Raw genomic sequence first — 18,810 nt, forward strand, 5'->3', positions numbered from 1 at the left:
TTTCCTACCTTAAAAGAGAGCGCATAAACCACAGTTTATTTTCAGCATATTCTTTACATCACTGTAGAGATCTTTTATCTTTTTAATAAAATCTTTACAAAATAAATTCTTCTAAAACTTTCCATAAATAAAGATGATCAACTAGGTCGAAAGCTTTTTCTTGATCTAAAGAGATCAAAATTGAAATAATATTAAACATTTGAGACATCTATGATATCACAAATTAGACAGATGTTACCAAAAATGGACCTCCCAGGAACACAATAACTTTGATCTGGCTTAATTACTTGTTCCATCACTACTGCCAATCTATTTGCTAACACTTTGGTAAGAAGTTTGTAATCAGTACATAAGAGTGATACTGGACGACAATTTTTTTATTTCCGTAAGGTCTCCTTTTTTTTAGTAGTGAAAGGACCACACTTCGGCAGCTCAATGTCAGTCGCCCTCCAGCAAAACTTTCGTTAAGCACCATGAGCAAGTTTTCACCTACTACTTCCTATAAAGACTTATAAAAGTCTACAGAAAGACCATCTATATCTGGCGCTTTTCCTGATTCCATGCCTTGAAGCGCTTTGGACAGCTCAGTTAAGCTTAAAGCTCCACTGATCTTTGCCTTGGCTTCTTCTAATAACCAAAGAGACCTCTGTCAGAATCATCATTCAGTTCGAGCTCACTCTTATAAAAATTGTTAATAAAAACCAAACTGCTCTCTAATTTCTTTAGGGTCTGATAATAACATCCCTGTCTCCAAACTCAAAGCATTGATAATTCTTTTCTGTCAATTTTTTTCTCTAAATTAAAGAAAGATTTTTGTTGGCGCATCCAATTGATCTATATTTTGCAAACGTGACCTGACCAATGCTCCTTGTGTTTTAACACCTAGTGGGTCGGCTATCTGATTTTGCCTTGTTGAAATAGTCTTTAAATATCAATCCTGACCATTTTGTTCTACTAATTTTTGAAGTTTCACTATTTCAGCCTCTACATTTTCTAAAGATTTGTTTCTCTCCACAGTGACATTTGGAGTATACGGCTGACTGAAAATATTTATCAGTACCTTCCCAAAATCCCACCACTGTTGTATTGATCAAATTAAGTTCTTGTTTCTCTAAAATTGTCCCAAAAGCACTTAAAAACATCTTTAAAATTTGTATCTTCCAACAGTGAATTATTAAAGAGCCAATACACACTTTTTACTTGTACAGAATTCATTAGAAATGAACATAGAACCATACTATGATAAGAAAAAGTAACAGGCACAATTGCGCAAATTACTGAAATTAGCAAGTTGATGTTTTAGTACATAAAATCTGTCCAATCTAGCTAATAAAATGACATTATTACGGGTATGATCCCAAGTATACTGTCTCTGCTCCTCATGAAAATTCCTCCAAATATCATACAGATCATGCCTCTGATTTGAATAAATCAAGTAAATATGGTTCAATACGATTCCTGTCTACTACTTTTTCTGTACAGTTAAAATCCCCCCCTAAAAATAAATAATCTTCTTAACTACAATCTTGTTGTGTTAACTAGAGAGTGTCTAAAAAACACATTCTCTCAATTGCTGAAGTTGGAACATATACACAAATCAATACAAAAACAATATTCTCAAAACATGCTTGTACTCTTAAAAGCCTTCCACTTATAACTTCTTCAACACTATAAGAAACTGGGCTAAAATGTTTGGTGAAATTAATTGCCACTCCTCCACTAAGTGACGTGTTATTACTTAAAACTGATATTCCTTCCCATTCCCTTAACCAATGTTTTTATTTTTTGCATCACTGCGAGTTTCTTGAACAAAAACAATGCCTGCTCTTTTTTGTTTAATTACAGAACTTCAAACAATGTTGCTCTCTTCTTCAAATATCTTGCTTCATTCATTGAAGAAAAACGTATCTCACTCATATGGAAAAACATAAAAACAAAATAATAAAAACAGTTTTAATAAATTAATAAATACATTTTCACCTCCATCATTGTTTAACTCTATGTTGAGTTTTCTCAGTAATTTCTTTAAACGATATACTTCTTTTTTTGTAAAGCTCCCTTCAGCATTCCAACACCTTGGGTTTTATTTTTCCAATAAATTGCTTTACGTCAGGGAATTATTCATCTACATTCACCCCTCTCTTGTTTTTTGTAGATCTGAGAAAAGACTTGATGTCTTCCACTTCATAAATTTGACTTAAACTTTCACTTTGGGAAAAATGTTTACTAGAATCCATAATTCACTCTCTCTTTCTGAATCATCATTCACTCTAGTTCCATCAATGTCTGCCTTCTTCGGAGGTTTCAGATCACTAAAAACAAAACATTTCTTTATTTTTAAAGGTAGCCTACCTTAAACACTGGATGCTCCACTTCTCTGTCATCGATAAACATTCTGTGTGTATCTACAATCTGTTTGTGTCAAATCATCCTCTATGGGCTCATCGCTAACTGATTTGTCAACAGTCATCTTCTGTACCACTACAATGTTTTTTCAGTTTCAGACGATCCCGCGATCTAACCTGTTACCGTTAGACAAATTCTCTTGGTTTCTTTTCTCCTTGTCTGGACAGGTTCGAATTAGATGTCCTATCTTGCCACAACCAAAACACTTCATTTTCTCAGTTGTCGCAAAAACAACAATCAAAATCATCTATTCAAAAATGAAATGCTACATTGACATCCGCATCATCTTTCACTATCTTATAAACAAAACGTCTGAAAGAGACGACATGATTTAAAAGTGAAGATTCACATCCCATGGGAATTGTTTTGACAAGAGAAATCAATTTCGCATATAGGGAGAGAGTTTTTGAAAGAATCTCATCACTAATAAATGGTGGAACATTAGACCGAGTTACTTTTTTGGAAGGTAAAGAGAGTGGCAGTACTGGGGTGAAAACACCATCAATGACATATACCAATATATTAGCTTTTTCACTGTATTCAGAAAAATCACTGTTGCATTGTTCATCCTTGACACTGACAACACACAATCATGTAAAGCCACTTTACACACAGCTAAACAAAAATCTTCCACACTTGCTGCGTTCGCCACTTTCACTCCGTGGCGCCGCGTAAGGCTACTCAGTACTGGCATTCCCTGGGCTGGCATGCTTCTTTAAAGTTGCGGCCAGCACACAGCTCACACAAAACAACCCTCTTAACTATCACTTATATTTTCACACAACAATATATAGAAAAAGAGAGAAAAAGTTTAGAAATCGAAGTTACTCACGCGAACTCCAAACACACTCACCACGCTCCACTCGCTCAACAGACGCTCACGCATGCGCACGAGAGAGAGAGATAGAGCGAGAGAGAGAGAGAGAGAGAGAGAGAGAGAGAGAGAGAGAGAGAGAGAGAGAGAGAGAGAGAGAGAGAGAGAGACTATCGTTCATTAAAAATATAAGACCAATGTACAAGAAAATATAGCAAAAGGTACGGCATCATCAATCCTACCTGAAACGAATCACCAATTTCTGCCTCAAGTCCTTCAAGATCATCCACAGAGCACGGAGTCTTTTTCAGAGTCAGGTCAGAGGTCAGCGTGCCCTCATTATAAGATCTAATGAACTTGAAGTCACTAGTGCGCGAGCCCGTGGTCAGATATGCGTCATAATTGTAAGTGCTGCGGAGAGTTCCCGCGCCCTCCACGTCTGCGTAATTTGGAGGGAGATACGCGCTGGGAATGGCTACAGCTCCATCAAACAACAGTCTGGGCTTTCTCCTGCGACAAAACCTCACGGCCAGGATGATGATGATGAAGGTGAGGAAGAAAGTGGAAACGGACACCAGCGCGATGATCAAATAAAATGTCAGTTTGGAGCTGCTCTCGTCATGAGACATGTCTTTCAGTTCTGGAACTTCAGCCAAGTTATCTGATATGAGTAAATACAATGCGCACGTGGCTGAGAGAGAGGACTGTCCGTTATCTCTCACGGAGACAATCAGGTTCTGTTTCATGCTGTCAGATTCAGAAATGTCCCGCTGCGTCCTGATCTCTCCGCTGTGGACACCGATAGTGAAAAGTCCCGGATCAGTCGCTTTAATAATGTGATACGAGAGCCACGCGTTCTGTCCAGAATCCGCGTCCACGGCGATCACCTTGGAGACCAGGGAGCCCGCCTGTGCAGCTTTGGGGACCATCTCGGTCATCAAGGAGTTCCCTTCCGTGGAGGGGTATAATATCTGAGGGGAGTTGTCATTCTCATCCGTTATGAAGACACTCACGGTCACGTTACTGCTCAGAGGAGGAGACCCGTTGTCTCTGGCTAACACGAGCACTTTGAAACTTCTCAGCTGCTCGTAATCAAACGACCTCACGGCATGAAGGACCCCGGTGTCTCCGTTAATGGATAAAAAGGAGGACACCGGTGCGCCATTGACATCAGAGGGCAACAAAAAATAAACTACAGTGCCATTCTGTCTCCAGTCCGGGTCTGTAGCTGATACTGAACAAATAGAGGAGCCCGGTTTGTTATTTTCTTGCACATTAGCTCTGTAATTCTGCTCCTCAAATACAGGTGGGTTATCATTCACGTCAGCTACAGTGAAGTGAATATTCTTAGTGGAAGATAAAGGTGGAGAGCCCTCATCAGTAGCAGTAATTGTGATGTTATAATCAGACACCAGCTCGCGGTCTAATTCACCTGTGGTCACCAGAGAATAGTAATTTTTGATTGAAGGGACGAGTTTAAATGGGACGTTTTGCTGAATGGAGCAGCGCACCTGTCCGTTATTCTCAGAGTCTCTGTCCTGCACATTAATGATGCCAACCTCTGTACCGGGTGACGCGTTCTCGGGCACGGGGCTGTTCAACGACTTAATTACTATAATAGGGGCGTTATCATTGACATCAAAAACGTCTATTAACACGGTGGAATAACTGGCTAATCCTTGACCATCTTTAGCTTGAATCAGCAGTTCAATTGAACTCTCTTCTTCATAATCAATGAGCCCTGTTAGTTTAATCTCACCAGTCACTGCATCGAGTATAAATAATTGCTGGACATTTTGTGACAAATGACTAAATGCATAAGTAACTTTTCCATTTTGTCCCTCGTCAGCATCAGTAGCGCTCACAGTAACCACTACAGTATCTACAGGAGAATTTTCAGGCAGACTGACTTTATAGACGGCCTGACTAAAGACTGGAGCATTATCATTAGCATCCAGTACAGTGACGTGTATGGCTACAGTACCTGATCTCGGTGGAGTCCCGCCATCAACCGCAGTGACAATTAAATTCACCTCTTTTTGCTGCTCACGATCCAACTCTTTACTGAGCTCAAGCTCTCCATATTTTCTTCCATTTTCACGCGTAACTACATTTAAGTGAAAGTGTTCATTGTTTTGTAATGTATATGACTGCACTGAATTCACACCAATATCCGCATCATGGGCCTCATCTAATAAATAACGAGATCCTTTGTCTGCTGATTCCTGTATTTCAAATTTAATAACACTATCTGTGAACTCTGGTGAATTATCATTTATATCCTCAATGTTGAGAATGAAGCGATGCAGCTCCAAAGGATTTTCCAGCACGAGCTCCTGTTTTATAACGCATGAAGATTTCTTTCCACAAAGACTTTCTCTGTCGATCCTCTCCGCTACGATCAGTTCTCCAGTATTCAGATTAATGTCACAATATCGTTTTCTGTTACCTTCAGTATCAATTCGAGCCTTTCGAGATGATAGTCTGTTCACATCAAGCCCGAGATCCTTCGCTATATTTCCAATCACAGATCCGCGTTTCATCTCCTCCGGAAAAGAATAACTCACGTCTCCATAAGCGCTGTGCGCCATAAGCACGAAGAACAAAAGGACAAACATCGGACCAGTAATGCTGAAGCTTTTCAAAACCATCTGAAATCACATGAATTATATTCTCTTGGGGAATAAACAACAAATAAAAGGATAAATTCAAGACCACAGCTCGAGCGTGAAACAAAAGCACCGATCAGAGAATCCGTCACCGTCGACAAAATTCTATAATGAGAAAAGCTGAAAGTCTCTTTATGACATCACAAACAGGGAGGAGGTTAGTAAGTGCAACGTGAAAGCCAGTGGTTTTACTAGTGAACAGCGACACTATGAGTAAAGTTCAGCTACTGCACATTCATGTATTCTGGCAGAATTAAATGGTGAAACTTGGACTTCACTGCAAAGTGATTTAACATTAACAGCATTGAGCTTCACATTCTCTACAAATGGAAAATAAGCACAAACTCCATTTTCTATAACTTTCTCTCAAAAGTCTGGCTGCATGCAGATTAACATTAGATAGTATCAAAACAGCACCAGAATAAAAGAAACAACAACATAACCAACATATTACACCTTCTATCAGATTGAACATTTATACCATCCTGCAATCTACTTGTTCAGTTCCTCACTCATGAACTCTTTACTTATCAAATGTATATTTTGAAGAAAACAATTATATAACTTTCTAAGATGAAGCACAGCCCAGATTTAAAATGTGTGGTCCTATTTGGTTTGTCATGAAGTCCGTTTAGAAAAACATTTTAAAGATCTCTCAAAAAATCATCATTATCAAAGTTTATAATCCAAAAGTGATGAAAACCTTAGTAAAACAATGTAGAACACACACACACACACACACACACACACACACACACACACACACACACACACACACACACACACACACACACACACACACATGTTGGTCTACCTATCATTATGAGGACTTTCCATAGACATAATGATTTTTATTCTGTACAAACTATAGATTCTATCGTCTAAACCTAACACAACCCCTAAACCTAACCCTCACAGAAAACTTTCTGCATTTTTACATTTTCAATAAAACATTGTTTAGTATGATTTATAAGCTGTTTTCCTCATGGGGACCAACAAAATGTCCCCACAAGGTCAAAGATTTCGGGTTTTACTATCCTTATGGGGACATTTGGTCCCCACAAAGTGATAAATACACGCTCACAACACACACACACACACACACACACACACACACGCGCGCAAAACGAAACTAAATAAATAAAAACACTGAGAAACACTAAATGTATCAACGTAAACTTGACTGCAGTAAAAATAATTGAGGTTACATTTCACTACAAGGTTTTATACATTAACATTTGATAACAATATTTCAATGTTAATTGATTGATTGCATTATAACATTAATTATACTGTTTATTTGTACATATACTAAAACAAGACATTTACACAAAACGCGGCATCCGCAAAGCAACCAGCATTGTGGACGACCCCACACACCCCTCACACAAACTCTTCACCCTCCTGCTGTCTGGCAAGAGGTACCGAAGCACTTGGGCCCTCACGGCCAGACTGTGTAACAATTCTTCCCCCAAGCCATCAGACTCCTCAATACTCAGATTGACACACACACACACACACACACACACACACACACACACACACACACACACACACACACACACACACACACACACACACACACACACACACACACACCAACTTTTGCACATGTCCAGAGTTGCACTTTAATTCATTGTCACTTTACCTGGCTGCTACCTCAATAACTGCTATGTCCACAGATCACTATTTCATACTATGTTTACATTTGGCATTTTTAGAAAGTGTCATCTTTTTGCCCTATTCATTACAAATGTGTACTGGTCTCTCACTGTCTCTCACTGTGCCTACTGTCCTGTTCCTTTTAGTAATTTATTGTACTGTCCCATACTTGTTTGCAGGTGCACTTTATATAGGTATGTTATTTAGTCTGTGCAGTCTCATGTGGTTCTGTGTTTGTCCTATGTTGTTTATATGTAGCACCATGGTCCTGGAGGAACGTTGTCTCGTTTCACTGTGTACTGAACAAACTGTATATGGTTGAACCACAATAAAAACATGATATTTTAATTGGTTGATATTAACATTTAAAACAAATATTTGTACAGGTTAAAATGAATTAATGTAGTATGAACTAACATTTTTATTATTGTTAATAATAATACAAAATTGAAGGTGTATAAGCCAAACATTAATTAAAGAAATGTAAACAAAGTGACGTCAGGCCCGTGGGTGGGGAGGCATGAGCTTCAGCAGGTTTAATGTAGGATAAATTACAATTCACAAGTAAGCCACCCAGCATTGACAATGAACAATACTGCATGTATAAATTAGTATAAACCGAGATTAATACTGTATATAAATATATTGTTTGTTAATTCATGATACCTTTGTGTTAATAGAAAATTATTGTAGAGTGTTACTAGAATAACATTTAAATATGGTTACTACAAAAGACTAGTCACTGACACACACAAACATTTTCAAAACGTTAATTAATGACACAATGAAAAAAGACGAGCAGTTTTTGTTTGGTTTTTGTTTTTTGACAAAAAAATGTACATGCATGAATGCAGTGCAAGAGTAAAATAAAGGGGAAACGCAAAAGTAACATTTAAGCCGTTTTACTAGAAAGAAGGATAAAAGAAAAATTACAATAGGAAACAATTATTAATGTAGATATGAATGAATGCAGATTATTTTGATGGTCATAAACGGAAACACATTTCAAATGTAAGTAATTTTAACAGAATTTATGCAAAAAGAAAGGAATCATTAATCCTACCTGAAGCGAATCACCAATTTCTGCTTCAAGTCCTTCAAGATCATCCACAGAGGACGGAGTCTTTTTCAGAGTCAGGTCAGAGGTCAGCGTGCCCTCATTATAAGATCTGATGAACTTGAAGTCACTAGTGCGCGAGCCCGTGGTCAGATATGCGTCATAATTGTAAGTGCTGCGGAGAGTTCCCGCGCCCTCCACGTCTGCGTAATTTGGAGGGAGATACGCGCTGGGAATGGCTACAGCTCCATCAAACAACAGTCTGGGCTTTCTCCTGCGACAAAACCTCACGGCCAGGATGATGATGATGAAGGTGAGGAAGAAAGTGGAAACGGACACCAGCGCGATGATCAAATAAAACGTCAGTTTGGAGCTGCTCTCGTCATGAGACATGTCTTTCAGTTCTGGAACTTCAGCCAAGTTATCTGATATCAGTAAATACAATGCGCACGTGGCTGAGAGAGAGGACTGTCCGTTATCTCTCACGGAGACAATCAGGTTCTGTTTCATGCTGTCAGATTCAGAAATGTCCCGCTGCGTCCTGATCTCTCCGCTGTGGACACCGATAGTGAAAAGTCCCGGATCAGTCGCTTTAATAATGTGATACGAGAGCCACGCGTTCTGTCCAGAATCCGCGTCCACGGCGATCACCTTGGAGACCAGGGAGCCCGACTGTGCAGCTTTGGGCACCATCTCGGTCATCAAGGAGTTCCCTTCCGGAGAGGGGTATAATATCTGAGGGGAGTTGTCATTCTCATCCGTTATGAAGACACTCACGGTCACGTTACTGCTCAGAGGAGGAGACCCGTTGTCTCTGGCTAACACGAGCACTTTGAAACTTCTCAACTGCTCGTAATCAAACGACCTCACGGCATGAAGGACCCCGGTGTCTCCGTTAATGGATAAAAAGGAGGACACCGGTGCGCCATTGACATCAGAGGGCAACAGAGAATAAACTACAGTGCCATTTTGTCTCCAGTCCGGGTCTGTAGCTGATACTGAACAAATAGAGGAGCCCGGTTTGTTATTTTCTTGCACATTAGCTCTGTAATTCTGCTCCTCAAATACATGTGGGTTATCATTCACGTCCGCTACAGTGAAGTGAATATTCTTAGTGGAAGATAAAGGTGGAGAGCCCTCATCAGTAGCAGTAATTGTGATGTTATAATCAGACACCAGCTCGCGGTCTAATTCACCTGTGGTCACCAGAGAATAGTAATTTTTGATTGAAGGGACGAGTTTAAATGGGACGTTTTGCTGAATGGAGCAGCGCACCTGTCCGTTATTCTCAGAGTCTCTGTCCTGCACATTAATGATGCCAACCTCTGTACCGGGTGACGCGTTCTCGGGAATTGGACTATTCAGTGATTTAAGTATTATTATAGGGGCGTTATCATTGACATCAACAACATATATTAAAACAGTGGACCGACCTGCTAGCCCTTGACCATCTTTAGCTTGAATGGGCAGTTCGATTGAACTCTCCTCCTCAAAATCAATGAGTGCTGTTAATTTAATCTCACCAGAAACTGCATCTAGAGAAAATAATTCACGCAAGCTTTCTGATAAATGCCCAAAAGCATAAATAACTTCTCCGTTTTGTCCCTCGTCAGCATCAGTAGCGCTCACAGTAACCACTACAGTATCTACAGGAGAATTTTCAGGCAGACTGACTTTATAGACGGCCTGACTAAAGACTGGAGCATTATCATTAGCATCCAGTACAGTGACGTGTATGGCTACAGTACCTGATCTCGGTGGAGTCCCGCCATCAACCGCAGTGACAATTAAATTCACCTCTTTTTGCTGCTCACGATCCAATTCTTTATTAAGAACCAGCTCTCCACATTTTCTTCCATTTGTCCCAGTAAGGACACTCAGAATAAAGTGTTCATTGTTTTGTAATGTATATGACTGCACTGAATTCACACCAATATCCGCATCATGGGCCTCATCTAATAAATAACGAGATCCTTTGACTGCTGATTCCCGTATTTCAAATTTAATAACACTATCTGTGAACTCTGGTGAATTATCATTTATATCCTCAATGTTGAGAATGAAGTCGATGCAGCTCTAAATGATTTTCCAGCACGAGCTCCTGTTTTATAACGCATGAAGATTTCTTTCCACAAAGACTTTCTCTGTCGATCCTCTCCGCTACGATCAGTTCTCCAGTATTCAGATTAATATCACAATATCGTTTTCTGTTACCTTCAGTATCAATTCGAGCCTTTCGAGATGATATTTGATTCACATCGAGCCCGAGATCCTTCGCTATATTTCCAATCACAGATCCGCGTTTCATCTCCTCCGGAAAAGAATAACTCACGTCTCCATAAGCGCTGTGCGCCATAAGCACGAAGAACAAAAGGCAAAACATCTCATAAGCAACCCAGAAGCATTTAAAATCCATATTCAAAAGTGTTTAAACCGTTAAAGATCAAAATGTGAAAGAAAATATAATTTTAATCTGAACTTGGAAAATGAGACAGAAATGCAAAATGTGACCGCCTAACAGTCGACGCTTTTCCACAATGATGTGAGCTTAAAATCCTGCATATGACATCATGAACAGGGTGGAGGAAAATTCATTATAAAATCCAAAGATTTTACCGGTGAACAGCGACACTGTGAGTTAAATGAAGAAACTGCATAACATTCATAAATCTGACAGCATGTGTAAAGTCAACTTGAGTTGAATTCAGTTTGATATTCTTTCAATTAATTATCAATATAAAGTCTTTTACAATGTACTTTGCAGAGAATAAAAAGCACAAGAACACAATTTATTATTATGTAGTTTCACAAACAAACATGGCTGTGTAAAGATGTGCAGTATGTAAGAGCCAATACCTAAACAAGCCCGCAACACTGTCAATTCAGCACCACGGACAGCAACACGCACAATATTATTCATTCCATATATGAGAAAGGATTTACTTTAAAAACATCTTGTGGTCAAGTAAAACTCATTGACAAGATCATTTAATATCCTTCATAAATTAATTCCATGTTAACAACATGCATGAGAGAAATGCAAAACCATTCAACTAATGATATAATCAAATAAATGTTATAAATTCTGTTATAAATATAAATTAGGCCAGACAGACCACAGACTTGATGCGATAGTTTGTATTTAAGCATAATACAAATATATGAAGTTATTTATTTAATAAACAATGCTTCAAAATAACTTATTGGATGATAAAACATAATTTTGAAAACAACAAAACTAAAGAAGCATTAAGAAGTTAATCCATATTCTCCTTCTTCTTTATAATTTTTTTTATATTATTGTAATTAAAAGTAACAGCCAGACATCAAACAATGCAACAAAGAAATAAATAAAGCTGAGAATAAAAGCATGTAAGTGATAAATGTGACATGATTCAAAGTCGTGAAAACAAACGAATTAATTCAAGATTTATTTCAGCAAAACATTTAATAGAATGGAAAATACGAAATATAAAATAAAATAATAATTAAAAAAGAATCAAATTAGCCTGACAAGTCTCTCATTGATGAAAATTTTTTCAAATTGCAATGAAAAGAGTCTCTCTATATTACAAGGGAAATAAGGAGAAAAACATATTTCAAATCAAAGCCAACTATACCACAAATAATGAAAAACTAAATTAATCCTACCTGAAACGAATCATCAATTTCTGCCTCAAGCCCTTCAAGATCATCCACAGAGGACGGAGTCTTTTTCAGAGTCAGGTCAGAGGTCAGCGTGCCCTCATTATAAGATCTGATGGACTTGAAGTCACTAGTGCGCGAGCCCGTGGTCAGATATGCGTCATAATTGTAAGTGCTGCGGATAGTTCCCGCGCCCTCCACGTCTGCGTAATTTGGAGGGAGATACGCGCTGGGAATGGCTACAGCTCCATCAAACAACAGTCTGGGCTTTCTCCTGCGACAAAACCTCACGGCCAGGATGATGATGATGAAGGTGAGGAAGAAAGTGGAAACGGACACCAGCGCGATGATCAAATAAAACGTCAGTTTGGAGCTGCTCTCGTCATGAGACATGTCTTTCAGTTCAGGAACTTCAGCCAAGTTATCTGATATCAGTAAATACAATGCGCACGTGGCTGAGAGAGAGGACTGTCCGTTATCTCTCACGGAGACAATCAGGTTCTGTTTCATGCTGTCAGATTCAGAAATGTCCCGCTGCGTCCTGATCTCTCCGCTGTGGACACCGATAGTGAAAAGTCCCGGATCAGTCGCTTTAATAATGTGATACGAGAGCCACGCGTTCTGTCCAGAATCCGCGTCCACGGCGATCACCTTGGAGACCAGGGAGCCCGCCTGCGCAGCTTTGGGGACCATCTCGGTCATCAAGGAGTTCCCTTCCGGAGAGGGGTATAATATCTGAGGGGAGTTGTCATTCTCATCCGTTATGAAGACACTCACGGTCACGTTACTGCTCAGAGGAGGAGACCCGTTGTCTCTGGCTAACACGAGCACTTGGAAACTTCTCAACTGCTCGTAATCAAACGACCTCACGGCATGAAGGACCCCGGTGTCTCCGTTAATGGATAAAAAGGAGGACACCGGTGCGCCATTAACATCAGAGGGCAACAGAGAATAAACTACAGTGCCATTCTGTCTCCAGTCCGGGTCTGTAGCTGATACTGAACAAATAGAGGAGCCCGGTTTGTTATTTTCTTGCACATTAGCTCTGTAATTCTGCTCCTCAAATACAGGTGGGTTATCATTCACGTCAGCTACAGTGAAGTGAATATTCTTAGTGGAAGATAAAGGTGGAGAGCCCTCATCAGTAGCAGTAATTGTGATGTTATAATCAGACACCAGCTCGCGGTCTAATTCACCTGTGGTCACCAGAGAATAGTAATTTTTGATTGAAGGGACGAGTTTAAATGGGACGTTTTGCTGAATGGAGCAGCGCACCTGTCCGTTATTCTCAGAGTCTCTGTCCTGCACATTAATGATGCCAACCTCAGTACCGGGTGACGCGTTCTCGGGAATTGGACTATTCAGTGATTTCAGTATTATTATAGGGGCGTTATCATTGACATCAACAACATCAATTAATACAGTTGAATGACTCGCTAATCCTTGACCATCTTTTGCTTGAATTGGCAGTTCTATTGAACTCTCCTCCTCATAATCAATAAATCCTGTTAATTTAATCTCACCAGAAACTGCATCGAGAGAAAATATTTCAAGAAAATGTTCTGATAAATGCCCAAAAGCATATGTCACTTCTCCATTTTGTCCCTCGTCAGCATCAGTAGCGCTCACAGTAACCACTACAGTATCTACAGGAGAATTTTCAGGCAGACTGACTTTATAGACGGCCTGACTAAAGACTGGAGCATTATCATTAGCATCCAGTACAGTGACGTGTATGGCTACAGTACCTGATCTCGGTGGAGTCCCGCCATCAACCGCAGAGACAATTAAAGTCACCTCTTTTTGCTGCTCACGATCCAATTCTTTATTCAAAACGAGCTCTCCATATTTTCTTCCATTTGTCCGCGTAAGGACACTCAGAATAAAGTGTTCATTGTTTTGTAATGTATATGACTGCACTGAATTCACACCAATATCCGCATCATGGGCCTCATCTAATAAATAACGAGATCCTTTGTCTGCTGATTCCCGTATTTCAAATCTGATTATATTTTCTTTAAACTGTGGTGAATTATCATTTATATCCTCAATATTAAGAATGATGCGATGCAGCTCTAAAGGATTTTCCAGCACGAGCTCCTGTTTTATAACGCATGAAGATTTCTTTCCACAAAGACTTTCTCTGTCGATCCTCTCCGCTACGATCAGTTCTCCAGTATTCAGATTAATATCACAGTATCGTTTTCTGTTTCCTTCAGTATCAATACGAGCCTTTCGAGATGATAGTCTGTTCACATCGAGCCCGAGATCCTTCGCTATATTTCCAATCACAGATCCGCGTTTCATCTCCTCCGGAAAAGAATAACTCACGTCTCCATAAGCGCTGTGCGCCATAAGCACGAAGAACAAAGGGCCAAACATTTTCCGAGTAACGCTAAAGAATGTGAAATCCAAATGAAGAGAAGTCTCAAAAATAAACCAAAATATCCACACATAGACGCACGTGTAATACTGAACTTGTAAAATGAATGATAAATACAAGCGATCAGAGTCAGTCACAGTAGACGGATCCCATAAAGAGGCCAGATGAAAGCTCTGCACATGACATCATGATCAGGGTGGGGTAAATTACCGCATGAAACAACGATTTTACTGGTGAACAGCGACACTAGGAGTTGAATGATGGAACTGCATAACAATTCGTAAAATGCAATTACTTCGCAAAGTTAAAGTCTTCGAAGCAGAATAAATAATACAAATAGCACAATTAATTATAATGTAATTGAAACTAAATAAATAAAAACCCATGGCTCATTCCAGAGCTGCATATACGAGCAAATACCCGAAGAAGACAGAAACAGTATGTGCAGCACCACGGACAGCGATAAGAACAATTCCCTAAAGATTCAAGAGATCTGATGACGACAAAAAGTATCTGAACACTTTCTGGTTTTCAAACGTTAGTGAAATATATTTTATAGTTCTAATGAACTAAATGGATAACTACAATTTAATCTCTTATATTAACTGCATTGGCTCTGAAAAACAAACAAACAAAAATGTCTTGTGAAAGCTACTGACGTGAAAAATATAAACTTTCCAAAATTATTCAATATTAACAATAAGTCGATGAGAGTTATATACACATGTAAAAAAAAGTAATAAACATTTTGATTCAGTGAAAATTATTTTTCAATCAATGCAAAAAATAGCCTTTATGAAGACGAAAATTATTCAAAATGCTTGGTGGAACTGGGGTAAAGAGTGAATAAAAGCAAAAATGAACAAGCACGAAGCACGGAGCACGAAGAGTCAGTATGTCAGACTTTAAATTATTTTACAACAACTTACTGGCAAATATTTATCAGTTTATGTCTAAAGAAATTATAATAGAAAAAGACGCATTTCGTTTGTTTCGCGCCTATTTACAAACACAGAAGTTACTGTAAGTTGCCCCCCCCCCCCCGCCCCTATAAATAATAATATAAAAAATTAATATATCGTTGTTGAATAGTGGCGTCATAGTCTCTCGTTGTGCAAAACATAATACACAGAAATACTGTCCGTAATAAATGCATTGCACAGTTATTTGTCAAACAGAAATGCTGTGCAGCGCACGTTATATATATATATATATATACATACCTCACTTTATTCTGTCTGAATCAAACGCACGAGTTAGTCATTGAATGTCTCAAATTAAACAAGCATTAATATGTTTTATTAAATTTTTGAAAGAAAGCATTTGATAAAACCTCTGTACTTTCAAATATGCAAAAAGAAAGGAATCATGCATCCTACCTGGAAAGAATCACCAATTTCTGCGTCAAGTCCTTCAAGATCATCCACAGAGGACGGAGTCTTTTTCAGAGTCAGGTCAGAGGTCAGCGTGCCCTCATTATAAGATCTGATGAACTTGAAGTCACTAGTGCGCGAGCCCGTGGTCAGATATGCGTCATGATTGTAAGTGCTGCGGATAGTTCCCGCGCCCTCCACGTCTGCGTAATTTGGAGGGAGATACGCGCTGGGAATGGCTACAGCTCCATCAAACAACAGTCTGGGCTTTCTCCTGCGACAAAACCTCATGGCCAGGATGATGATGATGAAGGTGAGGAAGAAAGTGGAAACGGACACCAGCGCGATGATCAAATAAAACGTCAGTTTGGAGCTGCTCTCGTCATGAGACATGTCTTTCAGTTCTGGAACTTCAGCCAAGTTATCTGATACCAGTAAATACAATGCGCACGTGGCTGAGAGAGAGGACTGTCCGTTATCTCTCACGGAGACAATCAGGTTCTGTTTCATGCTGTCAGATTCAGAAATGTCTCGCTGCGTCCTGATCTCTCCGCTGTGGACACCGATAGTGAAAAGTCCCGGATCAGTCGCTTTAATAATGTGATACGAGAGCCACGCGTTCTGTCCAGAATCCGCGTCCACGGCGATCACCTTGGAGACCAGGGAGCCCGCCTGCGCAGCTTTGGGGACCATCTCGGTCATCAAGGAGTTCCCTTCCGGAGAGGGGTATAATATCTGAGGGGAGTTGTCATTCTCATCCGTTATGAAGACACTCACGGTCACGTTACTGCTCAGAGGAGGAGACCCGTTGTCTCTGGCTAACACGAGCACTTTGAAACTTCTCATCTGCTCGTAATCAAACGACCTCACGGCATGAAGGACCCCGGTGTCTCCGTTAATGGATAAAAAGGAGGACACCGGTGCGCCATTGACATCAGAGGGCAACAGAGAATAAACTACAGTGCCATTCTGTCTCCAGTCCGGGTTTTGTGCCGTGACTGATAAAAGAGGCATACCAGGCGAATTGGTTTCTGCAACGTGAGCACTATATAACTGTTTTTCAAACACAGGCGCGTTGTCATTCCAGTCGGCCACACTTAGCTGAAAAGTTTTGGAAGACTGGAGAGGCGGGGAACCTCCGTCCGTCGCAGTCAAGGAGATGTTGTACTCTGCCTGTGTCTCACGATCCAGCTCGGTTGTAGTAACCAGTGAAAAGTGATTCTTGACAGATTGGACTAATTTCAACGGTGTTTTCTTTTTTATGACACATCTAATATCACCGTTAGATGCAGAGTCTCTATCTTGAACATATATGATGCCAATTTCTGAGCCAGAGGGCAGGTTCTCGGGCACAGGTGTGTTCAAAGATTTAATTATAATCACTGGAGCGTTGTCGTTCACATCCACAACGTTAATAAGAACTGTGCAGGATGTTGCCTGCCCTGCTCCGTCTTTAGCTCTTATCCGGAGCTCAAATGAGGAAGACTCTTCATAATCGATCTCTCCTTTAACTTTAATCTCACCCGTTTCCTGATCAATCGCAAATAGGTTTTCAGCGTCGATGGATAGGTAACTAAATTCATACGTCACATCCCCATTCGCTCCCTCGTCTGCATCACTGGCACTGACTTTGACTACCACGGTCTCTAACTGGACGTTTTCAGGGAGACTCACCTCATAGACAGGCTGCGAAAAAACAGGGACATTGTCGTTTGCATCTAAAACGCGGATGTTCACACGCACCGTGCCAGTCCTCTGTGGAGAGCCTCCGTCGTAGGCAGTCAAAATCAGAGATACGCGGTCCTGCTTCTCCCGGTCGAGCTCTTTTTCCAACACAATTTCAGGGATTTTACCGCGATTAGCAGCCGTTTGAACGGACAGAACAAAATGTTCATTGGTAGACAGGGTGTAGCTCTGCACACTGTAAGCACCAGAATCCGGATCATAAGCTTCGTCCAAAGAAAAGCGAGCGCCTTTATCCGCAGACTCGTGAATCTCCAAATCAATGGCTTCATTTCTAAATTTTGGAGCGTTGTCGTTTATGTCCTGTATTTCCAACGTCACTCGGTGCAGTTCTAAAGGGTTCTCGAGGAAGAAATCAAAATGAATGGCGCAGGAAGGTTTTTGACCGCACAAAGCCTCCCGGTCGATCCTCTCATTTACAATGAGCTCTCCGGTTTGCGGGTTGATGTCGCAGTATCGTTTACTGCTCTCAAAATCCAAACGAGGTTTGCGAGATGCCAGAGTTTTCGAGTCCGTTCCTAAATCCTGATGAATCTTTCCGACGGTAGATCCTCGTCGCATCTCCTCCGGGATGGAATAGCGGAGGTCGCAGAGACAAAGATGGAAACTGAGGATGGCCATTGGCACAAAGCATTTCACCGTTGATCTCGTAGGACACATAATAAAATGTTGATGTATCGTATGTCGATATTTGCAATAATACCTAATAATAGCTCAATCAAAAACAAAACACTGTTAAACAGTTCTGGCGTTGCAGCATTAATCTACATAGAAAGCACACAAAACGTAGCGCTATGACACGGCTGTTTGCGTCACTGTGGGGGGGGGGGGGGTATACGGGAGGGTCTATACATGCTTTATTTGTGGAAAAACAGCGACGCTGCGTGTTCAATATCGAAACTACAGCTAAATTTAACAAGAGACAAATTCACCCAAAAAATGAAAATTCTGTCATCATTTACTCACTCTCAAGTTGTTCCAAACCTGTACAAATTTCTTTGTTCTGCTGAACACAGTAGGTATTTTGAAGAATGTTTGTAACCGGAAAGTTGTGGGGC

General features: G+C 40.2%; 3 protein-coding genes across 3 annotated transcripts; all 3 read right to left on the minus strand.

The window, feature by feature from the left end:
* Positions 1 to 141: 141 nt before the first annotated feature.
* LOC127659821 (protocadherin beta-15-like) lies at positions 142 to 6,107 on the minus strand. The gene is made up of 2 exons (XM_052149768.1): positions 3,463 to 6,107; positions 142 to 165 (listed from the first exon to the last, which is right to left on the minus strand). Exons 1-2 carry the CDS (start codon positions 5,869 to 5,871, stop codon positions 142 to 144), a joined length of 2,433 nt encoding a protein of 810 aa, XP_052005728.1. The 5' UTR covers positions 5,872 to 6,107.
* Positions 6,108 to 6,200: 93 nt separating this feature from the next.
* LOC127659822 (protocadherin gamma-A12-like) lies at positions 6,201 to 18,489 on the minus strand. Its single transcript, XM_052149769.1, has 3 exons — positions 16,661 to 18,489; positions 8,615 to 9,259; positions 6,201 to 6,209 (listed from the first exon to the last, which is right to left on the minus strand). Exons 1-3 carry the CDS (start codon positions 18,410 to 18,412, stop codon positions 6,201 to 6,203), a joined length of 2,406 nt encoding a protein of 801 aa, XP_052005729.1. The 5' UTR covers positions 18,413 to 18,489.
* Positions 9,310 to 14,710, minus strand: LOC127659520 (protocadherin beta-15-like). Its single transcript, XM_052149378.1, has 3 exons — positions 12,260 to 14,710; positions 9,386 to 10,684; positions 9,310 to 9,321 (listed from the first exon to the last, which is right to left on the minus strand). Exons 1-3 carry the CDS (start codon positions 14,633 to 14,635, stop codon positions 9,310 to 9,312), a joined length of 3,687 nt encoding a protein of 1,228 aa, XP_052005338.1. The 5' UTR covers positions 14,636 to 14,710.
* Positions 18,490 to 18,810: the final 321 nt, after the last annotated feature.

This window comes from Xyrauchen texanus, chromosome 19, assembly GCF_025860055.1.
Source record: "Xyrauchen texanus isolate HMW12.3.18 chromosome 19, RBS_HiC_50CHRs, whole genome shotgun sequence".
NCBI lineage: Eukaryota > Metazoa > Chordata > Actinopteri > Cypriniformes > Catostomidae > Xyrauchen > Xyrauchen texanus.